General features: G+C 39.3%; 1 protein-coding gene across 2 annotated transcripts in view; it reads left to right on the top strand.

The window, feature by feature from the left end:
• The window catches only part of LOC133506062 (slit homolog 1 protein-like), a 35598-nt gene extending 33067 nt beyond the window's left edge, over nt 1–2531 (top strand). For both annotated transcript variants that reach the window (XM_061829797.1, XM_061829798.1), the window contains 2 exons: nt 44–167; nt 1268–2531. In XM_061829797.1, coding sequence (XP_061685781.1) covers nt 44–167; nt 1268–1539 — 396 coding nt within the window. In that variant the 3' untranslated portion in view covers nt 1540–2531. The remainder of the gene's footprint in view (nt 1–43; nt 168–1267) is intronic.
• The last annotated feature ends 8375 nt before the right edge of the window (nt 2532–10906 follow it).

Below are 10906 nucleotides of genomic sequence, written 5' to 3'. Positions count from 1 at the left end.
CGGACTTTGATTTTTGTCTTTTTTTTTTTTTGCTGGCTCTCAGGGAGTGGAGTGTGTGTGCTACTCGGGGTGGGCGGGGCCACACTGTGACCAGCCAATCGCAGAAGGGCTCGACGGCGGAGGCAAAGGGGACGCGGTCGACGCCACAGGAGCCGTGGCGGCGTTAGGTTGGTGGCAAACGCCGAATCGTCTTTGAGACACACAAAATGCTTCGTTGGAGACTTCAAATTGTCAAATGGTTTATGAAAATATTGACGTTCATTCCCAGTTGCAAATTGTTATTGACGTTAATCAAACATCACATCACAATTAGTTTTGTTCATTCTGAATGCAATAGTGAGCATTTATGAAAACGCTTGTTAGTTTTGTGACTAAATTGCACACGTTAGGTTAACTGATGAACAACTCATCTTTGGTATATATATATTTAAAAAAAATCACATTCATTCATTCATTGAACCATCTTTGTTTTTTTATGTTTACAAAAACATACACATCCTTTCTTCCTTCCTTGATTCCCTCTTTGATTCCTTTCCTTCCTTCCCTAATTCCTTGCTTCCTTTCCTTCCTTCCTTACCTTTCCTTCCTTGCTTTCTTTTCTTTCTTCCTTCCTTCTATGTTTCCCTTCTCCCTTCCTTCCTTGCTTCCTTCCATTTTTCTTTTCTCCCTTCCTTCCTTCCTTCCTTCCTTCCTTCCTTCCTTCCCTCCTTCCTTGATTCCTTGCTTCCTTTACTTCCTTGATTCTTTTCTTCCTTCCTTCGTTCCTTGCTTCCTTTTCTTCCTTCCTTGATTCCTTGCTCTATTTTCTTCTTTCCTTCCTTCCTTCCTGCCTTGATTCCTTGCTTCCTTTTCTTCCTTGATTCCCTACCTTTCCTTCCTTGCTTCCTTCGTTCTTTGCTTCATTTTCTTCCTTCCTTGCTTCCTTCCATTTTTCCTTTCTCCCTTCCTTCCTTGATTCCTTACCTTTCCTTCCTTCCTTGCTTTCTATTCTTCCTTCCTTCCATGTTTCCCTTCTCCCTTCCTTCCTTGCTTCCTTCCATTTTTCCTTTAGTTCTTTCTTCCTTCCTTCCTTTCTTGATTCCTTGCTTCCTTTTCATCCTTCCTTAACCCTTGTAAGGAATCAAGTTCCTTGTTTCCTTGATTCATATCCTTCCTCCTTTGACCTCACTTGAGTGGTCTGACAGGTCTTGATGTTGTTTTTAAAAACATTTCCATTGAGTTCACAAATGATGGCCGCGCTCGTTAATGCGAGTTTCACCTCCCTCAGGGTCGGCGTGTTCCCCCATTCCCGTCCGCGATTACCACCGCCTACAGCAGGGGGCGGTCTTCTGCCAGACCCCCAAGACCTTCTCCTGGGTGGAGTGCCGAGGCGGCTGCCGGCCAGAAGCGGGGGACTCGCCGGGGGCCTCCGCGCCCCCTTCCTGCTGCGCCCCCTTGAGGCTGCGGCGACGCCGGCTCAACCTCCTGTGCGACGACGGAACCTCTTTGACGCAAGACGTGGAGAAGCCAATAGAATGTGGATGCAAGATGTGTGTATAATACACACACACATACATTGGTGAACAAAGATTATTATTTTTTTCGACTTGAAAACAAGTCAACCTCAGTGCTGTGGCGCAATAATTAGCTCGTTACACTTGTGGTGAAAAGGACTTTAAATCGTGTTTGCCGTTAACAAAAAACACACGTTAGCTTTATTCAGGAAAGGAAGCGTTTCTCGTAAGCTTGGTGAACATGTTTCGATGCGAACGCCGACGCGTGCGAGTCGTTGAAGACTTGAGACTGTTTGATGTTATCAAAAAAAAATAATGTGCATTTGGTTCATCAAAGAGTGTCACAGATTTTAATTAAAAATCGTACAGTAGGTTCAATGTAGACTGAATGATGTTATCTATGTTAATGAAAATGTGGACATTCGTGAGTTTTCGGAAAACAACGCCGTTGAAAGATTCGAAACCGTCATTGATGTTACTGAAAACGCGTTGGGTATGTTTTGTTTTGTCTCCGGTGTTTGAAAAACAAACGCGTCGGCTACTTTTATCAGAGGCTGTAAACCGCCTTTGATGTTGACGGGAACACGTACAATTGGTTTCTTGAAAAGGTCGTCGTCTACGAAAGACGTCAGATTCGTGGAAGTCATTAAATTGTCTTTGGTGTTTTTATTTTCATAAGTTGAGCTGACCTTCTGATCGACAAAAAAAAAAAAAAAAAAAATCAGTGTGTCACTCAAACACACAAAATATTCGATGTTGATTTTTTTGGGAAACGCCTCCTCAGCGATGTGATCAGAGGAGTCAGCGAAGGCATCACATAAATGTAGCTTTAAAAATGTTATTTATACCAACAATTAACTTTTTGTTTTGATTTTGAATTTTGTGTACTCTAACTTAGCTTTTTTGTCAACTATGAACACACAAACAATAACAAGCTAACAGATTGTAAAGTAATATATAAGACGTGCTCATAGTATTTTTATATACGTTGACTGTATTCTAGTTTTCTTCTCTCTGGATTAATTTATTGGAATAAAGAGCTGCTGCTGCTTCACACTGTGTCTTTTATATTTTTGACCTCATAGTGTTGCAGTTTGTTGAACGTGGATTCAATTTTGAGAAATGTACAAATCAGGTAGACCGAAGACTATAAATTGAATAATCGTACAAGACGTGTTCAGGTTGGACAAAGACTGTCACATTTCCATGATGAGGATTCTTTTAGGCTTTTGAAATGTTTTCATTGACTGAAACAACCAATAGCTTATTTTAAAGATCAAGTTGTTATTGATATTTTCTTTCACAAACATCGATTTAGGGTTTTTTTTTTGTCTGACTTTGGACTCAATGTGCATTTGTTTTGGTGAAGATCATACATTTTTTTTTCACGTTAAAGAGAAGGTGAAGGTGAGGACTATTGAAGACCCAAAAGCGTCTTTGCTGTTTTCTTCATGGAAACCTTTTCTGATCTGCTTTGAGTTTGTTTCAAACTCATTTGCATTTGAAATGGACCAACTGGCCCAATCGTCTGCATGACAACATGAGCTAACAGAGGACATTCGGTCGGTAGAAGACAAAAGTGTCTTTGATGTAAATGAGATGGCGTTTGCATTTCCTTGCATGTCTTTCTTTCACCTTTAACTTGCCACCGGCATGTGATTGGAGGCGAAGAAAGTGGGCGGGGCTGAGTAGCAAGCGGCGGCATTTTAATGAGTGATTGACGTCCCCTCCGCCCACCCCGCCCCTCCCCCATGAGGCCATAAAAGATGACATACATCATCCCCCCACCTCAAGGCCTCCCAAACGTTTCATGTGGCACAAAAGGAGGTGTGCAAAGAAACCGTCCAGCCGACACCTCCGCTGAACAAACGACGATTGACTTCCTTCCTTTCTGGAACAACTACAAAAAAAAAAAAAGTTAAACAAACCCAAATTGGGTTCACCCGAACGACATCGTAACAAAATAAACACACATACACACAAAATGAAGCAGTCACATTTTTTAGAAGACAAACAAAAACAGATAAATAGTCATTATCCTTCCTTCCTTCCTTGATTCCTTTTTTCCTTCCTTCCTTAATTCCTGAAATGAGGAAATGAACAAGGAAACGCATCAAGGAAACGAGGAAATGAACCAAAGAAACAAGGAAACGAATCAAGGAAACAAACGGATGAAGGAAACGAGGAAACGAACAAGGAAATTAATCAAGGAAGTGATGAAATGAATCAAGTGAACAAAGAAACGAATAAGGAAACAAACAAGGAAATAATGAAACGGATCAAGGAAAAGAACAAGGAAACACACAAGGAAATGAAACAAGTCAAGGAAAAAAAAATCAAGGGTACGAATCAAGGAAATGGGGTAACGAACAAAGAAACATGGCAACGAATCAAGGAAATGAGTCAAGGAAACAAGGAAACGAACGAGGAAACAAACAAACGAATCAAGGAAGCGAGGGAACAAGCAAGGATACGAATCAAGGAAATAAATTAGGAAATGAACAAGCAAATGAGGAAATTAATCAAGGAAATGAACAAGGAAACAAGGAAACAGACAAAGACATGAACAAGGAAACAAGGAAACTAATAAACAAAACAAGGAAATGAACAAGGAAAAAAAAACAAATCAAGGAAATGAATCAAGGAAACAAGGGAATGAACACAAAAAAAGGAAACGAATCAAGGAAACGAACAAGAAAACAAATTAAGGAAACAAATCAAGGAACAAGGAAGGAAGGAATGTAAAGAATCAAGGAAGGAAGGAAAGTTATCACGGAAGGAAGGAAAGGAATCATGGATCGGAATCACAGAAAGAAGGAAGGTAATCATGGAAGGAAGGTAAAGAATCAAGGAAAGAAAGGAGTCACAGAAGGAATGAAAGGAGTCATGGAAAGGAATCACGGAAAGGAATCACAGAAGGAAGGAAGGAAGGTTAAAAAAGGAATTACGGAAGAAAGGAAAGAATCAACGAAGGAATGAAGGAATCAATGAATGGAGTTATGGAAGGAAGGAATGTAAAGAATCAAGGAAGGAAGGAAAGGAATCATGTCTAGGAAGGAAAGGAGCCATGGAAAGGAAGGAAGGAAAAAAGTCAAGGAATCACGAAAGGAAGGTAAAGAATGTAGGAAGGAAGGAAAAGAATCGAGGAAGGAAGGAATCATTGAAAGGAGTTACAGAAGGAAGGAATGTAAAGAATCAAGGAAGGAATGAAGGAAAGAAATGAATCAAGGAAGAATCGTTTAATGGCTCCTCACACACCTCTTGGTTTCCCCCTTCTCCTGTTAGCAGTTGTTTTTCTTGTTGTTCACGTTTTTGGTTATCATCTTCCTCCACCAACATTCTTTTTTTTTTAATTGATATGGTCAAGATCATGGCTGGGTGCTCTCGAGGTGCCCATCACGCACGCACACGCACACACCAATCCACGGCAATAAACCCAAGTGAGGATAGTGTGAAAGAGGAGGAGGAGGGAGGTGTGTGAGGAAGACAGGAAATTACAAAAAAGGGGGGGGGGTTTATGGGAGTGCCGCAGGCAACACGAATAATTTGACAGCAAAAGAGCCTTTGGGAAAAAAAAGAAAAGAGGAACAAGAGGAGGTGGAGGAGGGGGAAAGGTCTTCAGAGGTATCTCAATGATATTTATAAATGCAAAAGAAAAATGTGACAAAATTACAAATCTGGAATTTTCCATCAGAATTTGCCCAATTATGCAACAAACAAAGCATCCAAACTGTATTCTCTTAATTGCCAGTTTTCATTAAAAAAAAAAAAAAAACAAGAAGAGAAAATTTTCTTTTGAAAATGGGACTTCTTGAAAAAAAATGCTTCGTTTGCATGGGATTTTTAATTTTTTTTCTCTCGCAATAAACAAATGTTTCCTTTTTCAAGAAAATGTTTTTGTTTTTACAAAAAAATACTTTGAAAATTTTCTTAAACTTTCAACTTCATTCTCCTTCAACTCATACTTTATATCAGTTAATCTTGTAGAATTACTTGACTGTGAATACAACCGTAGAAATATTTTTCTTAATTTTGTTTAAAATTACTACACTCCATCTTGGAAAACATATTTAATTTTAATGAGATTATTAATGTTTTTCACTCAAAAATGATAATACTCTAAAAAAAAAAGTCCTACGTATATTTTTAATTCATTATTTTGTGATGTTCTTTTGTTGATTGAATCAATTTTTTAACAAACAAACCATTTTCTTATGTCAAAACTGTTCTGAATAAAGACTTGTTTCAAATTTTCCTCATTTTTTTCAGAAACACCTTCTTGAAGAAATGTAATTACTTATTTAAATGTTGTCACGGGCAAGCGTCACAGGGTAGGGCCCGAATGCGGGACTCCGAGGGATGGAGATGATTTTCGAGGGCAGTTGGATTTTGGAAGAGGTCCAAGTAGTCCAAAAAGGCAAAGTGCGAAAACCCAGAAACGAGGACCGATAACTACGAAGAACAACTTGAAACATAAACAAGACTTGACGAGTGGCACAGAAACACTGTAACAAGGTCATTGTATGGAATACCAGCTGAAAAGACCAGAAAAGATGGATGGTTTTCGGCAATTAAACGTGATGGAAGGCGCCCAACCAAAATACGCACACGCCTGTGTAGCGATCGCTACATTTCACGTAGGAATTATTCTTCTCAATCACAAATGACCAAGAACTATTTATAATGCCAAGTTGGCCCATTTGAGAACAATGCCTATTTTAAAAAAAGATAATAAACCGTCTGCGTAACTGTCAACTTTTCAGAGCGCCAACTTGTATGAACTACCAAAAAAAAAAATAATAATCCTTATAACAAACCAAAGCACATTATATGTCAAAATAACAGAGGGAAAAAACACAAATTTTTTATTGTAGATCTCAATTATGACACTATCTGAAGTTAATGTCTAATTATCGAAGTCTATTTTGTGGCATTACTGTCTCCACAATTGTATTCATGTGTAACTTTCTTCACCAACTCTAAATGCTGACCCTTCGAAATTACAGCATCCATCCATTTTACAGTCTGTGAGTGTTTCTGGAGCAAGCGATCAGAATCTGTACACGTAAGATTCACCACAAAATCCGTATGAACTACGCCAATACTGTACGAGTTGACAGGTATGCGTTTGTCGTAGCAGAGAGGTTAACATGTGGCCGTAATCGCTTCAGTGTACGTTCCGTGGAGATGACTTCATCCTCTTTTTTTTCCCCCAAATCATGGTTGATGAATGCGAGTTTGTGTAAAACCAGGGGTCGTTTATTTAAATATTGGTATTTGTATTGAATACCAGCTGAAAAGATCGATGGATTCCGGCAAAAGTTAACGTGTAGCCGAATACGCTTCCGCGTTCACGAGCCGTCGACCCGTCACAATGTGGGATTTATTCCCGATTGAGAACAGATCCAGCAACAAAATATTTGCATGCGTCCAAGAGTTTTCTACGCTTTCAAACTCTTCCGTGTTAATCTCAACGACTTACTCACCAGATCCGTGTGTGGCTCCAGTTGTCCAAGACAAGTGGAAGCGGCATTAAATATGGGTCCTCTCTGCCAAGTGTCTCTCATTTTTCCACGTACCTTCGTTTATTATCACCTTCTAAATGTTTAACGGTATCGGACACGCCCCTTACAAACGTAGATCGAATTACTTATATTTTTCCTGCCAGATTAGTTTGAGTCATATTTTGTGTGTATTCATATTTGGGAAAGGGCTGTTTTGTAAACTTGAAAGTATTTTCTTGAAATTCTATTTTTGTGTAGATGATGAGCGGGGGAAGAATGTTAAAGACCATCTAGATATCGACACTTATAGGTTTTAAACTTTTATTGTCAATAAGATGTTCAAAACAGTGTGTGTGTTTCACGGGCAATAAGTGTTAATTGAGAGGAGGCGCACCGGGTGTCCATTAATCAGTAATGGTCAGGAGGTGGGGTTCCTGCGTGGGGGGGCAACCTCGCATGGGCCTGCTGACATTCTCACAGCGTGTGTGTGTGTGAGTGAGTTAGAGGGAGTGAAAGGTCATGAAATGTCTGTGTGTGCACGCGTGTGTTGTCACATGACCACCTTTTAACAGCAACTGCTGCCCTTGTTTACCCAGCAGACACAAAAAAATTTATTTTTTTTTCCATTCAAACTGTTCTCGTTAAGATTGAACCGTTGTTACGCGTGAATTTAGAATCAACCCCCTTGGTCAAACCAGCAAACTATAACAAAGCTTTTGTATTGCATTGAAAACTATTTAATAACACACAATACAACGCAACACAATACAATAACAAACTAACACAAAAACAGAGGTACAAAAACAGTTTGGTTACGTGTAACACAAGCAAACAAGCCAAACGACATCTAGTCACCAAAGTCAAACGAGTGTCTAAGTGGGCGAATGTTATTTACGGCGAATGTTCCAGAAAAGTCCAAAAGACCAGAGGCAGAAGGCAAGTTGGCGCAAAGCGAGTCGTTACTTGTCCGAAGCAGCGGTGGTTGTCAGAAGTCCCGTGGAAAATCCGTCTTCGTCCTCAGCACAAACGTTGTCTCTACCTTTAATGTGCTTGATCACAAGATTGAACCCTTGCAAACTCAAGACCCCACCCTCATCAGTCTTTGGTACTTGTTCTTCATTTTGTCAAGAAAAGTCAAGGGATTGTGATCAGTAAAGACTTCAATGGGAAATGTGCTAGTCCCCACGTACACCTGAAAATGCTGCAAAGCTAATAAAAAAACAAAACTGAATTTCCTTTTCAATGGTTGAATAATTTCTTTGATTATCAAACTTTTTGGAAAAGTAACACACTGAATGATCAAGACCCGAGTCATCTTCTTGCCTCGGGACACCACCTGCACCTCCATCACTTGCATCAATTTGCAATTTAAAGGGCTCCTGTCATGAAATGGATGATTTTTAGTGTTATTAGTGAAAAAACGTCCACCAATATGGGCCCATGCGGTTTTTTCCACCACAAAACATGATTTTGACGTATACAGCTTTTTGTATCTCCCGCCATCAAAATCCTCTCGAGGGATTTGTTTTCGAGAAGAAGCAGGAAGTGACGTAAAGGACAGCGGCGCCCCCAAGTGGACTCGTTCGTTTCCGTTAGTTTTACCTCCGGGAAGGTAGCTTGTCGTTCCTTCGTGTTCATCAAAATGCCGGCTGGGTGTGCTGGACGTGCTGGGCCGTAGGAGGGGAACACCCAGAAGATGTCGCCAGCCAATTGCAGGGCACATACATACTGTAAACAAACAACGATTCACATTCACAATCACACCTATGGACAAGTTAGTCTTCAGTCAACGTACCATCCATGTTTTGAGCACGTGGGAGGAAACCAAAGTGCCCGGACAAAACCTGCACAGGCAGGGGGAGAACATGACAACTCCACACAGACGGGGCTGGGATTCGAACCCTGGTCCTCAGACCAGTTATCGCCGCGTGCTGCTATTCTCTCCTAAATCACAGGTGTCAAACTCAAGGCACGGGGGTCTCGAGCGAGCCTGCCACATCATTTTATGTGGCCCGCAAACTGTTTCTTGTTAAATGTAGAAAAAGACAACTTCAATGTTGAGATATTGTAAGCATTTTTGTTTTTTATTACCATTCCCATTTTTTAAAATAAAGTGTGAAGTTTCACGATTTCTACAGGTCTTCTGATTTTTATAGTTATCCATTAATTTGTTGAGTACTTGCAATATGAGGCCCCTCAACAAAAACCATAATTACAATGTGGCCTGGAACAAAAATGGGCTTATCAACCCTAGAATGATACTTCATATATTCTATATTTAGGATTTAGCCAGTACCTATACTTTGAATGACTTTTTCCACTTCTTCCTTTTGAGAACAAATTTGTGTACTTTCTACCTCTAGTAAATGAGGCAAAAATGTTTTTGAATAGTAACTTATTTATTTTTGCATTTTGTATTCATTGATTTTTAATCATGGTATCGATTCCACACTATTGTACCAAACTTAATATTACATCAACAAAGGGGGAACGAGCCTGGTGTGGCTTAAAGAACAAATATTTCATATAATATATATCATAATGTGTAATAAGTCAGTTTTCCCACAAGTGTAGTAAATAAAATTAGAAATATAAAATAAAAACCATAAGAATGAATTTGTGAAAAAAGCAAATAAATCATGAAAGACGTGTAAACGTATTTTATTTTGACAACCAAATTTATTAGAAGAATAGTGGTTTTGAAAAGAAGGTTCTAGGATCCAGTGAATACTACCTTTTACACGACATCACAGCTGAAATGTGAAATGTTGCTTTTTTTTCTTCTGCTTCATCTTTTTCTTAGCAAATTGAAGAGCGAGATAACATAAGAATAATAATACTTTTTTTTACACATGCACAAAGACAGAGCTAATCAGCGGCGCAGAAAAAAAAGATCAAATCGCCATCCTGCTTTTTTCTTTGTCTCAAAAATAAACACAATCATAAAAAAATCACAGATGCGATGAGACATTAAATTGTCATCCAATCAGATTTTAGCTTCCAAATAAACAGGAAAGAAAACAGTGCAGTCAATCAATCAAAAATCAATCAACCCATTAGAAATCAGCGCTAATGAAGAGTGACATTAAGTGCTCATGTACACGGAATACAAACCGACCGGCCACAAAAAAGGTACAAAACAAACTTAAAAACTTTATCGCACATAAATAAAATTAAGTGAGAAAAATGTTTAAATTAAGATTTTTTTTTCCCCCGTTAAACTGTAAACAGTATCGAAAGAAAGGAAGAAAGAAGAGGTCCTTTTTGGGGTTGTTGTTTTTGGGGAGAACCTGCGTGTGTTAATGTGTGTACTTGTATGAGGAACATAACAGTATGGAAGGGGTGCTCGGGTGCCCTGAACATCAGCACAGCGCACCCCCCCCCTCCCCCCGGAAAAAAGCGCTGGAATGAGGAAAAAAAAGAGAGAAAATAGAGACCTTCTATAAGCTTTCAAGGCCTTTGCGATGCTAACCAGAGCGTCGGAAGTAGTTCTGAGTGTTTGTGTCATATTTTCTTTTGACTGATACAGAAAAAGACAAAAACGCACTTAGCCTAATCCAACGCGATTCTGATTTTCAGATTACAAAGTGAAGAAGGCGTGACGATCAAAATTATGAGATTAGCGTGTGTTGCCCGTGAGAAATGCAACTGTAAGTAAACCCATAGGGCGTCGGTACGATTACAAGAAAAAAACAAGCGCAGATGTTAAAAAATAGAATGCAAAAAAAAAACACTAGCAAAATGAAAAACAGTTGTTGTTAGTCGCTTCTGACATCTTGGTGACGTAACAACGCAAAACCAAAAGCGCAGTGGGAATGTTGGAAGTACAGTCTGAAGTGTTTGTAAAATACATTTTACTTTTGCTTATTTACTAAAAATACCTTTTTTTTACCGATTTGTTTTTCCCTG

This window comes from Syngnathoides biaculeatus, chromosome 9 (genome assembly GCF_019802595.1).
Source record: "Syngnathoides biaculeatus isolate LvHL_M chromosome 9, ASM1980259v1, whole genome shotgun sequence".
NCBI lineage: Eukaryota > Metazoa > Chordata > Actinopteri > Syngnathiformes > Syngnathidae > Syngnathoides > Syngnathoides biaculeatus.
The sequence above is the reverse complement of the archived record's forward strand: the minus strand, read 5'-3'. Positions and strand labels throughout refer to the sequence as shown.